Source organism: Aptenodytes forsteri, unplaced genomic scaffold, assembly GCF_000699145.1.
Source record: "Aptenodytes forsteri isolate BGI_AS27 unplaced genomic scaffold, ASM69914v1 Scaffold54, whole genome shotgun sequence".
In the NCBI taxonomy this organism is placed as follows: domain Eukaryota; kingdom Metazoa; phylum Chordata; class Aves; order Sphenisciformes; family Spheniscidae; genus Aptenodytes; species Aptenodytes forsteri.
Genome location: NW_008796044.1, coordinates 17,403,271 through 17,424,716, shown reverse-complemented (window position 1 = coordinate 17,424,716; position 21,446 = coordinate 17,403,271). Strand labels below are relative to the sequence as shown.

The window sequence follows — 21,446 nt, the reverse complement described above, 5'->3', positions numbered from 1 at the left end:
CTCCTTTTTTTTTTTTTTTTTTTTTTTTTTCCTCTCTCTTTCTTTTTAGGACTTAAATACTATCTATTCTTTCCTTCATGGACTGGACATACTCTCACATTTCAGGGAACATCAGCTAAGGTAAAGTACTATGGAGCTAGTTAGTGTTGCTTAGCACAGCTGGTTTCTATGACTGTATTTTTGTGGAGATGAGCAAAGCTTTTGTCTGCCCGCACTTCGAGGTGGCAGAGCATTGGCCAAGTCCATTGCTGAGTTAAGTCTTTGCAATGATGTGGCGTGGAATCTAAACTAATTAGCTTTGCTAAGAACGAAGGCAGAGCTTAGTCCTTTGTAGACAAATGGGAGTGTGTAGACAGTGCCCTATGTTAACTCTAGATTACAAAAGCTTTTTAATGCTTCAGACATTCGGATGATCTCAGAATACATAAAATGGAAGGCCAACAAAACACAAAAAGAGCGTTGGATGTATTTTAGTTCCTTCAGTTCTGTTGCTATGGGTAATTCCAATGTGTGGGAGTGATTTAAACACTTAGAGAACATGCTGTATATTATCTATTTGGATAATGAAGAACACCGTAATAATTTGAATTTTATGGTTAAGCACATCCTTTGTTTAGAACAAAAAAATAGTTGAGTTTGAAGTCTTAGAGCCTTAAAGCGATTCTACTGAAATGTGGTGACTAATGGCTTATGATCTTTGGGGATTAAAATTGAAATTAGACTTCTCCTCCTCCCTCAGAATAATGTCATCAAGTGCCCGCTACGAGAGGTACAAGGGCAATCAAGTTCTCTTTTGGTAAGTACATATCGCTTGTTGGAGTTCTTCAGAAGTGTAAACAAAAACACTGTTTTACATGTTGTAATGTATCGCTTGCTTTTTCAGTAACTGTAAATAGAAGGCTTTACAACATTTAAGCTTGGCCAGACTGGTTAAAAGCTTTGACAGGAGGTGTTTGTAATAGCAGTACGGTGTTGACATTTGAGAGGTGCCCATGAATTATCAGCACGGCTCCCACGGACAACAGAGGTGCGTCTGTGCACATGCAAGATCAGTTAAAAAGCAGGTAGTGTCGCCTCTCTGGTTCGTGGGAGCCGTGGTGACGACTCAGTAGGTGGCACTCTTCCCCTGGAGCTGGCACTGACTGCATTGTCAGGAACCGAACTGCTTGGTAGGAGTATCCTGAGGAGGGATGGAGCTCAAACGCTCTCTCTTCTTTTAAATTACTGGAATTAATATTTTAGCTTAGAGTTCTTTTTAGGTTTCTGCTGGGAGGCAAATACACTTTTTTCTCATATTTTAGCATTGGTTATGGTGTGTTTATCCTCTCACAGCTAATACTAGCGTTCTGTGTAAGGCACACCTCCCAGTACACGAGTCTAAATCAATGAGATGCCACCTACGAGTTCGTGTGCTGGGTGTGTGTGACGTGGACCTGTTCCAGTACCGGGTTGATGTGTATGTGTGGGGTTGTCTGCTGGGAGAGGAAGGGGATGTTAGGCTGTAGCTGGGAAGTGTCAATGCAGCGCTCTAGGAAGAGGCAAAATCTACTGCAGCAAAACACGGGAACTTCTGTGCAGACCTACGGGCTGTAGGTTGAAACGGTTGGCAGATCCCCTATCCCTCCCTCTGGGGTCGAGTGGCACGATGGGAGACAATACCGCATGTGCATGCGATGCAAGTGCAGAGGTGGAGGGATGCAAAGCAGGACGCAAATATGAGTCTCCTGTTTTATCCGTAAGGCTTGACAGGTCCGTGTAATATTACTGTCCATGTTGAAATGCTAATCAACTTTAGCACGGAATAAAAACTTTTCTGTATTTCTAGTTTTATGTACGCTTCCATTGGAATGAAATGTTTTTACTGAAAATTAATAATTTCATTTCAATAAAAAATTTTTTGAAGTTGAATTAAATGTCAAATTGTAAGGTATAAGATACATTCTGGATGTAGACATTTGGAAAAAAGTTAATTCTTGGTAGCGTTCTTAGGTTTCCTGTCCACATATCAAATTGGTAGGGTGGTAGATCATTATTTTACAACATTAACATTTTGGATACTGTATTTTTGAGTTGCTGTAAGAAGAAAGTAGATACCAATGTTTTCTTTTCTTACAGCTCAGAAACTATTGCAAGATGCTGGTATATACTGCTTTCTGGATCTGTGCTCATGAAGGATTCCATGTTTTTACCACCTTGCAGGTATGTAAAGTTGTTGTTGTTTATTTAAGGTAAGGCAAGATCTCCCCCCCCCAATAAATGCTTTCTTATATGTTGATGGTATTGTAAATTTTTCACAGTTTCAAAATAATTTCTTCGTTATTTTGCTTTTCTAAAGTTGGATAGTGGAGGAAATGTTCTGCTAATTTCATTTAAATTCCCTTTCACTGTTCCTACGTGTTGAAATTTCTGTGTGAAATACTGCACTTGATCATTTTTAAATCTCATTTGGCTGGATTTTTAAGTTTATAAGAGAATTTGTAGTTGGCTTGTTAACTTGAGGGCCCTTTGAATAATTCCTGTTGTGTAACAGTTTTGTATAGAGTTCCCTGTATCAAAAAGTATGACTGTAGATCACACAGCTTCTACCATTTGGTTGGAGGCTGTATTTAATGGCATATATGATTTTTATGCAAAGTAAGAGAATAGGGGCCAGCAGCATCGGTTACAGAGAGCATATGACAGGAGTCTGACTGCATCTCATAGTTGAAGCACAGTGGACGTTGTGACATGCTTTCACTGAAGCATACTGTGTGACCTGAGCTGGACCTTGCTGCACTGTAATACTCTGCTTGACCTTGTACCTCACTCAGAAATTTTACTTCACTATATCTTGAAGATGCGTGTTACTTATTTGTATTCAAGCTGCACTTCTAGGCTAGGCAGGAGTGGTTTAAAAAAAAAAAAAAATTAGACTTGCCTTGGTACCCAGTTTGGATAGTTTTTGATGAGATTAACAAAAGTGCTGCCGCCTCTTATCAAATGAAATAAAGGCTTTCCCCCTACGTGGTGGTTCTGTGATGGACTCCATCCCCCGTGGGCAGTGGGGCACTGGCTCCCTCCTGCAGGCACTGCTGCCTTTGTGCTTGCCAGCGTGGTCTCCTCCTCCTCTCCTGTGGTGTGCTGTCACTGCTGGGCTGGAGTTAGGACCGCTTCCCTTCTAGCCATGACACACCGCCATGAGATTAATAAAGAGTGGATACCAACTTAATGGAAATGTCTTTCCTTTCTTCGCAAATGTACCTGTACCGAGGTGTTGATGAAACTGGGATTCATCAGTGGCGCTTTACTCAGTGTGAGTTGACCGTGGGTTGATAGACTTAAAAATGTCAACTCCAGCTCAGATACATTTCTGTATACTTGAATTTCACGGTAAGTACTAGTACGAGCGTATAGGACTGAATTTTTCAGCTCTGTTCTTGGTTAGCTACAGGCTGGGTGTTAAACTCTTAATGCCCCTTGAGTGATTGAAGTTCAGCTGTGCCAGAAGTGAGGACATGGCAAGTTGATATCTGCATAAAAGCTAGACAAAATTGTTTTGCTAAACTTGAGGTATAAGTCACTTCAGCACATCATTAAAGTGTTTTTTTCTCCTTTTTTAAAAAAAAAAAAAAAAAAGGCAAAACAGATCTGTTGTTGCTAGTTCACAAGGTTACGGCTAAGTTTATTATGGATAATGAGGAAGAATAGCTGTTAGATGGTGAAAAGGTCACAGAGTTCTGTTAGATGAAACTGCTGGCAGGTTACAGTACACATGGTGTGGTTCCTGGGGTGTATTGTCCCCTTAGGTAGTGAGATCATGTGAGAAGGGAGAGAATGCACTCCTCTGCTGGATAGCCAGGTTGTTCCCTGTCCGTGTCTTTGTTGCAGTGGGGGGAAGAAATGAAAAATTCAAATGTCAGAGGAGCTTTGATGTGCTAAAGGTTTGAAGGAGAAATGCATACACGTACAATTAGATGAACTAAAATTATTGCTAATTAGTTAAGGAGTGCAAAAGGATGCTGAGAATGAAGTGAATGTTGTGTTTCCTTACAGATGTGTATTTAAGCCTCCTTTCAGAATGACTCACATAATCAGGAAACTTGGTTGGGGACAAGGAATAATGCATAACATTAAATATTACTTTAAATGCAATTAAAGTGATGCTAATTACAGTTGTGAAAGAATGCTACTAAATTATCCAAGGCACTGTTTCATATGAAAATAATTTGTAAACGATTGGTGACTGTGCAGCTCCCTCAACTAAAAATGTTAGATGAGGTATTCAGACCAGGGAAAGTTACTTAAGTTTATCCCACTGTTATAGGGCACTTAAAAAAAAACCAACAACAAAACAAAAAACAAAAAAAAACCAAAAAGCATTATATTTTAAATTCTAAATTGAGTTTGGACAGTGCATGTGTTTAATTTGAACGAAACGGAAGGCAAACTGTGCTCTTCCTTCCCCTGTTCTTGTGTCCAAGTGGCCATTCTCCTTCCCAACCCGTGTGCGTGGCCCCAGAGTCCCCGGGAAGAAGCAAGGGGGAGAGAAGGAGTTTACAGGTGGCCCCAGAGGCAAAAGCATTGCAGGAAACAAAAATAATGCCTGACCACCTTTGGCAATATTATTTACTGTAATAGGAAAAAAATTGTATGAGTTTAAAAGAGGATATGAAGGACATTTGTCCGTGCAAAGAGTTCATCTTTGTCTGATGAAGAACTTGATGCCATGCTCTCTATGCCTAATGGGCATATGATCCTATACCTGTATGATAACAGTGAAATAAACTTTTATGGAAGAGTACGTTGTTTGGGATAGTGATTTATCTGTGTTCTTTTTTATTTCCACAACAGGAAAGTGGTGGGCAAGCGTAGGGAATTAAAAGAAAAACACGCTTGAAGTGTTCTGAGATTGCTGAAGGAAATGGAGACATCCTTCCAGCCAGTTAGGTTTTTGGTAGGCTTACTGTTGCTCAGACAGCAGCATCAGATAAAGCCCTAGCTGTTTGATTTGTTGAATATGGTATAAATGTGTCAAGACATAAGCAGAGATGAGTGAGGTTAGAGACAGGTGTCATCTGCACAAAAGTGATGCAGGAGACCGGTGATGGCTTTGAGATGTCCTGGGGGAAAATGGATGAGGACCAAAATAGAATCCTGAACGTGAGGAAGGTGATAACTACCAAGGGTGAGAATTTAGGCTTTAATCTGGAGACCTTGTAGTTCTTTGAAAAGGTCAAGAGCCAGGTTTGAATAATTGTCATTCTGGAAGAACTGGGTAGACAGAGGCGTTTCGTAAAACAGATAATAGTTAGCAAGTGGATTTTAGTTTGAAACTCAATCCCTGTGTATACTTCCTAACACCCCCACTCCCCAGTTATCTCTTTGTAATGTTGACATGGTAATTTCAATTTTATATTTTTCCTCTGGAGCATTTGACAAACACTTCATATTTAAAGAACTTCTGTACGTTTTAGGGTTCTTTTGCTGGGAATACTGGAACAGTTTTTTACAAAATGTGAGAAGCAGGATATCGGTGTTTTTCAGTTAGAGGAAGCTGGTTTCCTGGGCAATAGGGGGTTTTAAGGCCCCCTTTTCTTATAAAGTTGTTTTTTAATCTGTTTTATTTGGCAATCATTCTTCAGAATTCAGGATTGTATTATAAACTAACTGCCTAGCAACCTCTGTTTAATAATTATATGACAAACTGTTGTTACAGTTGGCCGTTAGTGAGATACTTTCAGTCTCCATAAATAAGACGGGAAGGTGGTGATGATTTACTGACTGTTTCCTGGTATCTCCTCACAATACTTGTCCTTTTTCTGTCATCTGTCCCATGATTACCTTGACAGATAAGAGGACACTTTAGTAGACAACTGTAAACTTAACCTGGTTAAGATGTTGGTTAAGCTCTCCTTCTTTTGCATGCCTTGTTTCATCCGCTATCTACCATTTGGTAGTTTCAGAGTCAACAGAGCTTCAGGGAAACCTTAATTTTCTTCTGCAGATCTCTCTGAAATAAAGTACTCTGTAGATTCAAACCTGAAAGAGGCGTAGCCCCGTGGAAGCATAAGAAGATGGGCAGTCACTGCTTTATTGACTTGCTATAAGTATTCGAATGAGTAACGGTGTAAGCTGTGGCTCACTATGTTTGAGAAGGGCTTTTTGTTCAACTTGGATGAATTTGTATGCAGGCTGTAATTCAGAAATTGGCTTAAAAATTGGAGGAGTAAAACTTGCATCCAGGTACGATAAATCTGTTCAATATTCTGACACTGATGATCATGATGAGAAAAGCCCTGTAAGATTTTTAAGGGAAGAAGCAGATCAATCAGTAATATCAGGTACAAAGATGGCATAACCTTGATTACCCTATTTCCTGGAGAATGGATTTGTCAATAGATTTGGCATAGTAGGAAAAGAATTTGCATCTAACATGAAAGCGATGGCTGGAACAAAAGAGCAGGACTGACGGATTTTTGTGGAAGGAAAATCATGTCAGCAAGTTAAAGAGTTTTTGTTTTAACCTTGCTTGTTAATCAAGATAATTCATGTGAACAGGATATTTGAAGGAGATTACTCCCAGCAAGATTAGCCATAGGAAATATATCAAGAGTCTGGAGGAACTTTTGAAGCCAATTATGTGGATGACAGACTCCTACAGCTGTGGGAATTGAACCTCGAAGGGAAAAATACAAAGTCTTGAAACATTCAAGATGTAGTCTTATTAAAAACAAACACTTCTCTTTTTCCAAGCCCTTCCAAGAAATTCATGAACAGTTCTTCCAAAACCTCACAAGTGGAGAAAATTGGAATCATTATCCTATTCAGGTAGTGCATTTCTTGGCTAAAAACACTTACTTGATCCAAAATGGACTCATGGTCGTATTATGGTATCTTTTCACGAGAGTTGTAGACGCATCAATGACTCCATAAGCCGTTTCTCTTTCTCTTCTTGGGTAAAAGGAGAAGACACAAATTCTTGGATCAAGAAAACTGTCATAATGAAAGAGGAACTCCAGTTTTATATTATGAACAGTGGCTTGGGTTGAAATTATTTTAGCTTGTTTTGTATTAAGTTATTATTTGTGAATAACAATATTTTAATATATTTTGAAACTTACCGTGACTGTTAATAGTGTTTCAGTCTATTCTATGTGAAGTACCAGAAACACAGAAAATTCTGTGCTTTTACAGGACCGTCAGCGTTGGTAAATAAGAATGCAGGATTGAAGACTTACAATTTGCACAACTTTAATTTCTTGTATTTTAGAAATCTTTAAATTTTGATGTATGTAACTTTGTTTTCAAATATATTTATACCTCGAATGTATCATCTCAAATCAGATCAATTTTACTTCTAAAACCTGTAGTGCTTTTTTTTGCAAACTCTCGTGAATTTGTGCCATTCACTGAAAAAGTAAATGAGTGTCTCGGAAGCTGGGAATGCAGGAGCTCTGCCAGTGAAAGGTGTACTGGCATTTTTCTCCCACTGATCCTTCCTTTCCAGATTTAACTTTCTTAAATACTGCTTTCTGCTTAGAGTGTGCCTCCTGTATCCGAGCTCTGTCCCAGGGCTCCTTAGCCTCTGCTGTTCCCCTTCTTTCTCGTCTCCATCCCAGTCTCTGCCGTTTGAGTCCTGATGGCTCTAGTGTGGAATATAGCTTTTCCTCCATCAGCTGCCAAGGCCTACGTATGTATGTGTGCCACTCCACTGCTGGCATACAGTAAATATAGCTTTTTACAAACTTGCAGTTGCCAGTAAGGTTCTGAATTGTGGTGCGGGCTAAAACAATAGTAATTTAAATCTCTCACTGTTTGTGTGACTGTAACAATTGCAGAGGTTTTAGGATGATACTCTGTCAGTGTGTGTTTGCTTCACGCTTGAAAGCTCTTTGCAACTAACTGCTGTAGATTATTTTTCTGCTTTCAGAAAGACAGCTTGAGGCTTACATCCCTGTGCTTATCAAGACTAGATACATTTTTATACTCACCGCTGGATAAGAAGCAGTGGTGATTCAGTGCATCTGTGGCTCTAGATGAGGTGCTGTATTCCCTGGGTATTTCTGTAAGTGGCGGCTGTAACTTGTAGCATTGCCTGACAGCCGGTGAGTAAACTAACACTGTAATACAACTTGGGAATGCTACCAGTAAATGTATTTTGTAAAGCTAATTAATTCGGCTATGGTTGTTCATATTGAAATTCTTCTGGCAGTGCTAGTGCTGTGATGAAAATACTCTGAGGGAAAAGGGAACATAGATGAGAAGAGGCAACGCGTCGGTGAGAGACCGTGTCTCCTGGTCTCCCAAAGTGCAGTTCCTCGTACTGGAGGTGCTGCCGTTGAATAAGGGCTGGGAAGGTGTTGCAAACTAAGAGCACGTGGTGCATCTTTTTTGACATGGAACAATCTTCTAAGAAAGCCAGAAGATTACATGATGAAGAAGGACTGTATTCAGACCTGTCACAACTAAATGACCAAATAATCTTGTCCACAGTTCCCCACCCTCCAGTAATTTCCTTTTGTTCTGTTTGTAGTTTCTTACAACAGCTGCCCTGTAGAGGTTTTATAGAGCACAAGGGATGCTGATCGCACCACAGAAATAGTTTAGGCAATTTAAAAAAAAAAAAACTAAAAAAGCAGAAATAGTTTAGGCAATTTAAAAAAAAATTCTAAAAAATTCTGAGAGATGTTAAATTAGAAGCAAATGGTAATGTGCGGTTTGTTTATATCTAAAACAATTTTATTAAGACTATCTAGTCACATGGCCTGGAATAGCTGCACAGCTTCATGGAAAGTAGTAGGTAAGATACAGGCTGCCTCAAAGCATCGTCGTGTTCAGAGTATAAAGTAATTAGTATAGACATCTTGAGCTTGCAGCCTGCAAATCGTGTAGCATGTTACGCAGCCTCCAAAATCATTCCCAATTAAAACTTTCAGCGAGCTTAAGAGATAAACCTGCTAAATGTTGTTGTTACTGAGAACTAATGCAAAAATGGTTTTTGATGACTGAGCATTAATTGAAATTGGTATTTTGCATTCAGCCAAGTATCTTGTGGTTTCAGGTTTCCTTAAACCATTTTCTGATGGAGTTAAGTTTTCTAATATTTTTATAATTAAGTTACTTTGAAATGCTCAGGGATTGCACAGCATACTGTATCTTGAAAACCCTGCCACCTGCATTCGCTGAAACTTTTGGTCTGCGCCCATAGAACTTTTTTCCCCATCTCCTTACTCTGTTTTGCAAATAGAGTGCATTTGGGGCTGCTCAGTGGTATGCAATGCGATGGGAAATGCTGCAAACTGCTGCAAGGGCTCCTGACGGTACTGTGCTGACTGCCGCTCTGTGCGCCCCAGAAAGGGAGCCGGGAGACTCCCCAGCAGCCCAGTTTTTCAGATGATGGTTGATCTGAGAAAAATCTGGAGAAATTAAGACCTCCGTGCAGATGCCCAGAAAAACAAGTTATTCCCGTGAGGATTTCGGTGTCGATTACACTCATCTGCCACGACTGCAATGTAAGAAGAGCAGATTCTGCCTTCTCTAGCTGCAGTCAGTGTGGCTGTGTTATTGCCGATTATGCAGCTATGCAGGTTTTCCCCTCTTTGTTTCTTCCCAGACAATGACACGGAATTTAAGTGTAGAATTACATTTTTGGAGTATTTAGATTGGGGTTTAATAATACTGATGGCTGTTCCAAGCCATTCATAATATACTTGTATAGTACATTCAGTGGTAACTGAATGGATTTTATCTTGGATCTGAACAGCAGCTATATTGCAGTAGATGTCCTGGGTGTTTGCTGGAGCAGCTGTTTTGCACAAGAGGCACTCTTTGAGGAGAGGAAAAATGAAATGCTTTTCAAATGAAGGGTAAGCCCTGACTTATGGAAAAAAAAAAAAATTTCATCGGTTAAAAAACTAAACAAACAACATGTCCATTTCTTATGCAACTTGTCTCTTCCAGGCCAAGTTATGCACTTGCATGCAAAATGTTTCTGCATTGGAGAAATCCAGCCAGGTTACTGGATGCGTGGGGTCATGGGGTTCTCTCTGCAGTGGCAAAACGTACAATTTGTCTTCATCTTTATGTTCCTAAAAGCAGCCTGACAGGTAGACAGGCAGTTTGAGAGACAAGTATATTCATAAGAACAAAATATCTGCAAAAAATAGCAACCCCTTTGTTTGTTATACTGATGAACTGGTATATCAGTGTCCTAGCTCAGTCCTGCACGTAACACAGTACCGAGTATTACTGCAGATCGCTTTATCGACCATCACAGATAACTGTGCGTTATTGATACCAACTTATACAGCCAGGATAATTTTATGATTTTGTAGTTCCTGGAAAATACAGAACGAATCTTAAAGTGCCTGATATTTCATAATTGAAGGCTTTGATGAGTGACATATCTGAAAATACTGTTTCAGGACGTAGTAGAATATTGTAAATTTGAAGATGTCTGCTAATTAGTGTTCAAACAAATAATAAGGCATTCAGTCTCAGTCTCCATCTGTTTGTAGGCTGAAAGCTCCTCAGGATAGGCTGTGGTTTTTACCTTTTGAAGTATGTATTGTATTTTGAGTATTGCATAATGAGAAACCATCAGTAATGAATAACTTCAGCATATTGATATCAAGGAATTCTCAAGTTAAATGTGATTGCCATTCCTTAAATTTGTCAGTCTTGAAATTCCAGATGTATTTCAGCACCAAATACTCAGGTCACTTAACAGCTGGATATTAAGTATTTTTAAACATCTGTGTTTAGAAAGCTTTAAGTGTTTGTATACATCCTATTTAAAGAACTACTTTATTATGTTCAAAATAGATTGGAGTCTTTTGTAGGCAGTTTGCTTTGTAAAAGCAAGGTTTGTGATAACAGCTCTGGTGCCTTAAAGAAGTTTTAAAGCCTGTCCTTGTATATTGTTGTGTTGTGTTAAAATGCCAGTATTTTGGGGAGCGGGCATGAGTTTTCAAACTGGAGTGTTCTCAAATATCAAAGGCTCTCTCCAGTGAACAGTTTTGATCCATCCCATGTCAGTGAAGTCGAGCGTATACTCAGGTGCTTGCACATTTAAGATTTTAGAGTTTGGCTCTGTGGTCATGAAGGGTTTTCTCTGTATTAGCAAATCATGCAGTGGAAAAGGGATGGGTGAACCGAGTGAAACAGCTGATACTGAGAACCGTGTTATTTGCAGTTCTGGGTTTTCTCATTTCAGTAGCTCTAGTCTGATCTCGTGGCCTGAGCACCCATTAGTGGTTGGTATATGATAACATGCCACTTTAAGTTAGAATCCTTTCTCACATGATGCAATTGCTTAAGCATTTTTAATTATGAATAGCAGTGAATCAGGAGGAAAACAAGGTTTCTTGCAAATGAGGCATCCATAAATTAAGGATAAACAAAGCTGCGTTTGGTATGTGGAAGACATTTTTTTCCCATGACAGTGCTGCAAGCCAGTGAGTGAGCGTCTGAAAATTAATGATGCAGATGTAATGGATGAATATTAAGTGACAGGAGCATACAATAAAGTTATATATAAAAAAGAAAAGGCGTGATGTAGTTTATAGTACTGACTTTTCTGGGCTTCCAACAGTGGGAAGCTATATAATAACGATGTTAAAATATGTGTGATTAAATATACAGATCAAGCAGAATTTTAATTGTTGGATTGTTTAAAACTTTAACGGTTATACCTTTGGTAGTATGTCCTTTGACGTAGTTTTTACTGTATTGTAAGAAGAGCTTAATTTGCATTAGTTTCATGTTTTCTCACACTTTCAGTGTTTGTATTAGTTTAAATTCTTAATTGGATTATTTTTCCCACTCTCTGCTTGAAAGCACTAAAGCGTAAGCAACATGCTGTACCTTAATGAGGCTTTCCCGCTTTTCTTCTGTATCTTGCCACATATGACGTCAAGAGGACTTAGCGTTTCGGGATGCGTTTACAGTTGGAGGGGCTGCTGCGATGGTTTGCGAGCAGAGGTGCTGATGGCCAGCTGAAATGGGCTTGTTGGGTTCGGCCCTCCCCAGGGAGCAAACCTGGGCCCCGTGAAGTGACTTCCATGGCCATGGTCTTGCGGGAACGTGGTGGTCTGTTGAAGTGCTGAGTTGGGTGACCAGTGCTGAAAGATGAAGGAATGACAGGTCTTGCAAGCAACACCATGTGTTCTTGGCACCGCAGCAAAGGATGAATTAGTCCCAAAAGAAAAGATTGCCCTATCTCTTCCAGATTTAGATGTACAACTTTTCAGAGCTCTCTTCTTTGAGAAGCAGCATGTTTTAGGTTTAGGTGAGTGTTTAATGGACACCTAAAGACTTCTCAAAGCAATTTGTTGTCACAGAAATGTTCCTTCTCCTTTGGAAGAATGCTCCCCCCAAAGCTTGCTCTTTCCAAACGGGAAGAATGCTCCCCCCAAAGCTTGCTCTTATCTTTCCAAACAGGATTTTGTCTCCTCCATTTCCAAAGCTTTGTTCAACTTAACTTTTTTCCATCCTCTTATGTCTTGATACTGAAATCAATTAATCTCTTAAGCTTTTTCATACCTTTAAGTACTGTACTGTTAATTCTTCTAATGTAAATATTTATGAACTAGAAGATAGCAGGTTTAATACTAGACATGATTAGGTGACTCCAAAACCTAGTAATTCTGTTCTTTTACTGTCACAATGCTCGCTATTAATTAATTTAATGCTTGAAACTAGTTCTTAAAAAAAAAAAAAAAAAGTGAGTAACTGCTGATTACCTAAAATTCCCACGAAGACTTTAACCATCACTTCAAAGCAGATTTAGATGGCTCTGGGACTGGTACACTGCTGCTTGCACCTCCCCATGCCTCCTCTCTCTCTTTCTTTCCCTTGGATGCACACGCACTCTGCTTCTGGCTATTTTTAATTTTTCCTAATGTATTTGCCTGAAGTAGTTAAGACTCTAATTCTGTGACAATAAACCAATAAAGCAAATAGTTGAACTTTAATGTTGATTAATGGTCTTTAGTTTTAAAAAAAAAAAAAATATTGTGACAAATGTCATACATTACCACCACCTGTCAGTTAGACAAATACGTGTGCATCTCTGCTTACGTATTTGCTAATGATATTTTCTTGTTGCCTGTTATTAATGTTAGTGGATGTTACTACTGAAGAGTCTTCCCTGGTGAATGGTTTCAGGGCTGAGTTTCTGTTTATTCTAAACATTTCATTGTGTAATTTTACAAGACAATTAGGAATGAACATCATTCTGAAGCCTTGATTAAAATTGGCAAGTTAGTGGAATATACTCATGCCAGCAAACCTCTTAAATGTTAGAGAAGCTACACATTTGTATTCTAAAGAAAAATATGGAATAAGTCATTAAGAAAGTTAAAACCCGTGTTTCTAAAACACAGGTATGTTAATTAAGAAGAATGTTTTAAAAATACCAATTTTTAACGTGGTGGTTATGGCTGGGGAAAAATCATATGACGCTGCCTCTTTTTGAAGGAGCTCTGTTGTGGTATAATCGATAAAACATCCCATGATGTGCACCAGGACATAATTAAACTTGACCTATTGACTTGTAAATATGAGTAGTTTATTCTTTAGGATTAGAAGGGTGGGGTTTGTCTTTGGAACATAATCCTTTTCTGAGTGTTCGGTTGTTGTAAAGTGCTTGATGGACCAGAAATGATAGTGCCAAGAGCTTGACCTTTGTTGCAGGCGGGGGTTTTTTTCCTAGCATTATTTTTTCCTGCCATTACTTAATCAGCAAATGTTGCAACATAGGCAGAGGGGAGCTTGACAGTAGCTGAATTTCATGGTTGTGATTATGTAAAACAAACCATAAAGAAAACAATCCTCCCTCAACCTCCAGTAGTTTGATAAATTGTTATACAATAAAAATACTGTGCTTGAACGACCTTCAGCAGAAAACTGTAGCTTTTTCCTAACTACTGGGGATATAGCAATAGTCGTAATCTATTTTGTGATAAAACCGATAATGATTATTTCTATTTTAAAAAGCTGCAAAAACTGAATCTTCCAGTTGCACGTAATTCCTTTAGAATTTTGTTTGGGGAAAAAACCCAACTATTGTCTTTAGTTTTCTATTGTATGGAATAGAATTAGAACTGTAACTCTTTTTGCAATTGCAAATGATACCTTAGCAAAGTTGGTTTCACTTTGGTTTTTGGTTTGTGGAGAAATCATAACATGGAATTTCAGTTCGCCTCGAAGTTAGAGCTTACACTGAGCTTACATGAAAAATGACACTTCTGTATTTGCCAAACTAAATTAACTTTGTTGTAATAGTTGGAGTAGTTTGGCCATTCTTTTTGATATATTGCAAATACACAAGACTGTCGTGCCTGGATCACATGCTGTGTGGAAAAAGCATGAAAGAAGGCATGAAAATTTTAGCTATGAGTTGCTTCCTATAGATGTGTGAAAATGCCAGTTTTCCCTGTGAAACTTGTGCTTCTCTGGCCTGCTATAGCATGGGGTGAGAAAATTTCAGTTGTCATTTATGACTCCGTGGCAATCATGTAACTTGAAGATTTTTTTTGTTTGTTTTGTTTTCTTTTTTCTTTCAGTAGACCACTAGCAGAATCAAAACTTGACAGTTTAAACTGTCGCGCTCCTGTTAATTGTAATACTTTATCCTAACCGGATTACACTGGTAACTTCTTTGTTAGAATACTCTGAAGCTTCAGTTGAATAACTTCACAGTTTAGTTGCTTAAGTTCCTTTCCTGAAAATGCACGTATCCTACAAAAGTTCTTGTATGCTCCCCTAATACGTAGTTTATAAGCATGAGTCTTTTAAAGGTTTTCTACAAAGTGGTTGTGTTTCAGTGGATATTTGCTGTAGAGATGACCGTGTATGTAACTCAAATGTTTTGTGTGGCTGAAGTTTCAGATGTACTTCCCAAATGTAACCTTAGTGAAAACAGATGGAGCTGACCCACTTTTTTAGGAGTTGTCTCCTCACTTGTCTTGGCCTCCTTTTAATTCACACATTAATCTCTGCTTTGAGTTAACTGATTCTTCAGTTATTTCACCTGCTGGTACGTGTTAAAACATGATTGCTGTTGACAGTCCAAGTTTGTAACTTAGCAGCTACAACTACTGAACTGCTAATCCAGCCACGATGCTGTTAATCAAGTAGTTTTTTTCTAATTTGACGTCTGTCAGGGATCGCTTTCACTTGAGCTCGGTTGAGTGGGGTAGGTCGAGCATAACTCAGGCTAACAGGTCTGTAGCAAAGACAAACTTACTTAATATGTGAAGCCAGATATTTTCAATTCCAGGTGCTGCTACAGTCACAAATTAAGTGATTTAAGAGGTTATTGGTCTGTAACACAGCCCCCCCCCAGCAGTGTCTAGCTCAGTTCTTTTTTGCTGGTAGTTCCAGCACCCTCAGATCTGCTTGCAGGGTACCTTCTCCAGACTTGATTCCCCTAAAGTCACCTCTGTTGTCAGATGTCCTGAAGGTAGTCGCCTTTTAGAGTTGATCAGCTGAAGTGCATCAGATTGCTTTTATCCCCTTTCCTTAGTCGCTGTATTACACTGCCCATCACATTTTGTTGCATTTGTGTGTGTTCATATTTCTTAAACAGAACCCGTCATGATGATATGCTCCTTGTGATGGTACAAGAAGCAGCGTAAAGACAGAGGTCACAAGTTAAGGCTCAGTTCTAGAGAAGAGGTTCTCTGTCCTCCCATTTGCTGGGAGGATGAAGCGACAACGTGGGGTTGAGGGAACTGTCATCAAAAATGCTGTGTGCAAAGAAGTAGTTCCGAGTTTTTGGAATTTATGTGTATTTGTTTTTACAAAGCCTGTTTAATGCTTAATTAACTTTTACTAATGTTTTCTTGTCAACACTGGAATGCATTGTGAGTGGTTTTGAGTATCTGCGAGTAATAATGATTTTACAAAAGAACATTATTTATATTTAGGCTTTACATAGCAGGCTATGATGAGACGTGCTGAGTAAATTAAAAAAATTATGATAATGGTACTGTCTGGTTAGAATTTTTCACACAATAGTTTTCATCAGTTTTTCTTTGTCCTTTTTTGTTTTTAAGGATATTGTAACATGCACTATTGCCAATTATTTTATTACTGAAAAGGTAAAATAGGCTGTTCATCTCACTTTCTTTTTTGTTTGCTTTTTTCCATCCCACTCTAGTTTTGGCAAGCAGTCTGGAGGAAAACGAGGATGCGAATGTATCATATTGGAGCCTTCAGAAATGATTGTGGTAAGACAGATTTTTCAAATGTATTTAAATCTATTGCTGGTTTCAGCAAATTCTTTCTGTTTTATAGCAGAAATCTTACTGTAAAGTGTTTTATAAAATTGCAGTGAAATTGCCTTGATTTCAGTTATACCTATGGCTGCTATTGTTACAGCAATAGCTATGTAAATTTAATCTAGATGGGTAGATGATGATTAGGTCATTCCTTCTAAAATTATGCTTACTTGAGTTTCAAAAGCCTACCAGTTACAACTGAGTTGAGCATTCCTGAGTCAGGCAACGATAGACTGCTATCTTGAATATTTTATTTACATCCCCACCCCCCATTTCACTGCTTTTTACTGGCCGTTACAGCAATAGCTATGTAAATTTAATCTAGATGGGTAGATGATGATTAGGTCATTCCTTCTAAAATTATGCTTACTTGAGTTTCAAAAGCCTACCAGTTACAACTGAGTTGAGCATTCCTGAGTCAGGCAACGATAGACTGCTATCTTGAATATTTTATTTACATCCCCACCCCCCATTTCACTGCTTTTTACTGGCCGGGGCGGGCGGGCGGGCGCCTCGGCTCTGCTTCACCGTGCCAGCCGTGCTGCGTCTGGCCTCTTCATCCCAGCCTTTACCGTTCCATATAGTGTGAAGGCTTTTAGATAAGAGGAGAAGAAACATAAGAGTGCTTAGCCAAGCTTGAAGGATAAGGTTTTTGGCTTAGTTGTCATCGACCTTTTCCATGTCCAGCTTTCCTTCTGCTTCTTCAGAACACTTACTACTATTGCCGAGTTCATGTGTACTTACAGATTGTAACTCAGTCCTTCCCAGGTTGATGCACACGTGCTGTCAGCAGCTGGAATACTAGGATTGCTTTTTCGTAGTGCAGACCAACGTTCTACCCTAGTAGTGCAACGTTGTACCCTAGTAGTGTGTCTGGGGACTCGGGAAGATGTCTTTCAACTTTGATCTTACGAGATGCTGCTAACGGAGCTGGAACAAAAATGTTTGTTGTTCTGAGAAGCCACGTGTCTGTTAAGCAGGATTAGATCTCCAAACTGCGATTGATTTAGCTTCCTTATATCTAGATACGGTAAAACTAAAATTTGATGATGTCTCTTACTCATTGAGTATCTGAATATTCAGCTTCTATGAGAAATTTGGTTCTCACAGTACACTAACAGTCATGGACGTCAGAGATGTCCGGTACCGAGTACTCTTGCTGTGCTTTGTGCCGTTCTTTCTGTGCAGCGTCAGTCTGATTCTGCTCATGGGCTTTGATAGCATCAGTAATACGCTCTTTGCTGCAGCAGATGTTTTAAGCTACAGTCTGCTGTGTCATGAAGTAAGCACAGGTGAGAGTGCAAGAAGCCTGTCTCAGTCCTCTGGAGTGAAATAGTTAATTCAAGTATTCCTGATTATCCAGTCTCTTCTCAAAGCTGGAGTTTTGGGGGAGAGATCTGTGCCTTGAGGGATGCCTCAGGACTGCTTGGGTGACGATATGTGCAGCCATGTCACGTGAATCCCCCAGGCGTTCTGGTTTGCCACTGCTGCTTTGCATTTTTGCCTGTTAACTGCTGCTGCCGAGGATTTGGTGTGCTGAGTACACCTATGTCCACTGCCTGGGGTGAGCTGAGCCTTGCACCTCAGTGCTCCTGGCATCTTGTAGCACAGAATGACAAACACTCACCCGATCATATATAGACCTTTTGTATCTCTGTAATCCTTCAAGTTGATGTAACAGAGAGAAGAATTTGGTCTGTTTGGACCAATTTTACTAACAAACCGGTTACACAACTCTTAGCTTCTATAACTGGTGCTGCAGACATTACCAGACCTGGTGTGCTGCTTCCTACAAAAACCTAATCAGTGATGCAGCTGCCGTTTGCAGCGGGAGCAGTCTGAAGCATGCATGGGAAGTGTGCGACTTTCCTTACAGGGCTGGCTGATGACTCATTCACTGCAAGTGCACCTGCAAGTTTAGGTGAAATAGATTCCGCGGGCAAAATATGTGATAAAATGAAATTCTTAGGCAATACCAACATCCTTGTTGGGCCTCATCACCTTTGTTGTAAAAAAAAACAAAAAAACCCCCCAAAACCCCAAAAACCCAAGATGATGCAAAAAAGAGTAGCTTCTGTGTAGTGTGTGCTACTGGAGAGAAAATGACCTTATTAAAACATTTTATGAAGAAACTAGAGGGTTTTGTGAGTGTCTAGCTTGAGTAGCTAAAACTGTGATGAGGTGTTTTTTTTTCAGAGGAGCACACTGTCACAGTCCTTGGAGAAGCCAGTGTTGGCCGTGTCAGCAACATCAAATGCTGCCGGTTGTTCCTGCAGACAAATGCACAACCTGGACAACTGTCCTCTGTATTTTAAACCTCTTTAACTTTTTGTAATTGTAGTTAAATCCTATTGATAATATAGAGATACCTGAAAGTACCTTAAATCTTTTTCTGGAACTTCACTATACTTTTCTGTAGGAAAATCAGAGAACTAAAAGTGCAAAGTTATTTCTTCATTATTTCTATGTTCATGTTTTACAGGTAAATGTAGCTAAAGGTAGAACTGTCAGTTTTCTAGGTAGAACTTCAAATGGGGTGAGAGAAAAGCATCAGTGTGGTGGCATGCACCTTGCTAATGATCTGCACTGACACAAGGTGTACTTGAGTTTCATTTCCCTGATTAATTCTTATTAATTTATCCTAATTCTGTTGTTTTCTCTCTGTTTAATTTGCAACATACTAATGAGGTTTAATACATAATGAATATTTATCTTCAAGCAAAAGAATTAGCTACTTTAATGTAGTTAAAGAACACCGTCGTTCTCTGCTGCTGACAGATTTTTTTTTTTTTTTTTTGGTCTTCCTCTTTCTTTTTAGAATGTAAATCAGTTTTGTAGTGGGGATCCTCTGGGAACTGACCCATTTTTAAAGGCCATAAAATGTGGTCAACTTAAGTTAATGAGGATAACAGATAGTGTGTGAATGGGCATTGTAGCTCATATTTTTGGAGGCTGAGCAATCTATTGAATTAATAATAGGTCCATTTATCACTTAAGAAAATGGCCCAGAATTGCAGCGTATCTCCATGTACTGAAGTCTCCTTTGTGTTGTTCCTTGGTGCTTTCATTTTCTTCTTCAGATCTAAGCGTAAGATTTCAGAAGAGCAGCATGATATTTGGAGGTGGAAAATACTTCATTGCTGGCACGGACTGCGGAGTGAAATGGGGGAGAGTCCTATGATCCTCCTCGATTTTTTTACGTGGCAGCAAGTGCTGTGGGTGAAGCTGGCCGTATGGAAGCGTTCTGCTGCTGCTAGTATTCAAGGTTAATAAAAACAACACCCTTGATTAGAAACTAGCCAGTTAACACGCTATTCCGGACTTCTTGTAACATATTGAGAATTAAATAATACGAAGAAGTCTGCGGGGCAGCAGTCTCCATCTGACCTGGTAGCCTCGTGGCATGTTGATCAGCCTGGGCCCCCCCCCGCCGCCGCGACGGCACAGGGAAGCGGTCCTCCCTCTGCTCCCACACCAGGGCCTGGCTCGCAGCATCCACAGAGATGCTGAATTCCTCCGTAGGAGTGTTCATCCCGCTCGGGGGGTGGTGAGGAGGTTGAATATGCTCTCTGCCAACAGAAATCTTTAGTTTTAACCAGGTGAAAGCACGGCTGAGCGATGGGTGGTGTGAGGGATCCCTGGCCTGCCTGTCCTGTTAATGTGCGGCATATCAAAACCCATTTGTATGTGTTCTTGTAAATCATAAGCGTAAACAATCTGATGGTCAGCTGGACTCAAAATTCTGATTGTGCTGGTGGTACTAAACTGGAAGCTATGTGGTGTGGGGGTCTTTCCTGGGTTTCTGATTTTTGTTTTGTTTTTGTCAGCAGTACTGGCATTATCCGAAGGAAGCAGGTGGTCTCAGTTTCTGAGTTTCCACTAGCAGTTGGTGGTTTTGCCTTTGTGCTAACGAATGATATATTCATGCTCACTCCTTAGTTTTCAGTTAGAATTATGGAAGAAAAATAAATCCATCTTACAGCGAGTGTTTGTTTTAATTTAGTCTTAAAAATACCTATTCAGTTTGGGACTTCTTAATAATAAGGGTCATCAGTATTGGAAGAGTCATTGTCTGGCCACTTCAGGGAGCCCTTGGCGTCCAGGTTAGTCTGTTATATTGGAGAAGCTCAGCACTTGTTTTAGTTTCTATGATCCTATGAGATTGAACGCAGAGAAAAAAGGAAACAATGCATTTATTGAAGGATCTCATGTACTGTAGCACACGTGCAAAAATTAAAAATGAAATCAACACAATTTTGGTTATTTAATAGAGTAACTCTGTACGAAACTAAACTTCCTTACTTCTGGAAGCCTTCTGTTTAATTTGAGAGCAACATTATTGCTAACTAGAAATGCATATTTTATGCTAGATGAAGAAGGCCGCCTATATCCAGTGTGTCTTACTACTTTTTTTGATGATACTAAATGGCCTGTTTAAAAGGAGTTTTTTTGTTGTGTTTTTCTTTTGTCTGCCTTCATGTCTTGTATTTTTTTACATCGTTATACCATTGTGCTTACAGCAATGCTGCTACTAGGTATCTTTGTTCATTGTCCTGTGCCTTTGCAGACAGGTAGTAAAATTCTAGTGAAAAGTGTGATTGTCCCTTGCTAGGGTAACTCTGCTCTTCTGCTTTCTTTTTTGATAACGCTGTGGTGTGAGGTTCACTCTTCTTTTTTAACTATTGTATCTTTAACCTATGTTGTCAATGTATATTTTTCTGTATGGAATTAAAAACAACCCACAAGACAAGCCCAGCTGCTTGCACCTTCCTCTGACCTCAGATAGACTTAGCTGTTGGGGAAAAAGCGATGTGGAAAGTAGATGTGATCTTGCGTTTGTGATGGTTTAGATATTTTGGTTACTTCCTTGTTCCTGTCTGTTAAGTCTTTCTGGTTTTCATTCCTTTATAACTTTTGAATTGTAATTTTGAGGTAATTTCCCTAAGTATGTGAAGTGAGGGCGATGTGATCTTGCGTTTGTGATGGTTTAGATATTTTGGTTACTTCCTTGTTCCTGTCTGTTAAGTCTTTCTGGTTTTCATTCCTTTATAACTTTTGAATTGTAATTTTGAGGTAATTTCCCTAAGTATGTGAAGTGAGGGCTGCATACAACCACATAGAGGTTCTTCTCCTGTTCCAGTACTAAAGTCTTACATTTAGGATTTTCAAGTGAAATTTGGG

At 39.4% G+C, this 21,446-nt stretch overlaps 1 protein-coding gene across 1 annotated transcript in view; it reads left to right on the top strand.

Moving 5' to 3' along the window:
• Nucleotides 1-21,446, top strand: part of RAPGEF6 (Rap guanine nucleotide exchange factor 6) — a 139,794-nt gene that overhangs the window by 26,565 nt on the left and 91,783 nt on the right. Inside the window, exons 2-5 of the mRNA XM_009285932.2 lie at nucleotides 50-120; nucleotides 740-796; nucleotides 2,116-2,199; nucleotides 16,145-16,214. Of these exons, the coding sequence (XP_009284207.1) occupies nucleotides 50-120; nucleotides 740-796; nucleotides 2,116-2,199; nucleotides 16,145-16,214 (282 nt within the window). The remainder of the gene's footprint in view (nucleotides 1-49; nucleotides 121-739; nucleotides 797-2,115; nucleotides 2,200-16,144; nucleotides 16,215-21,446) is intronic.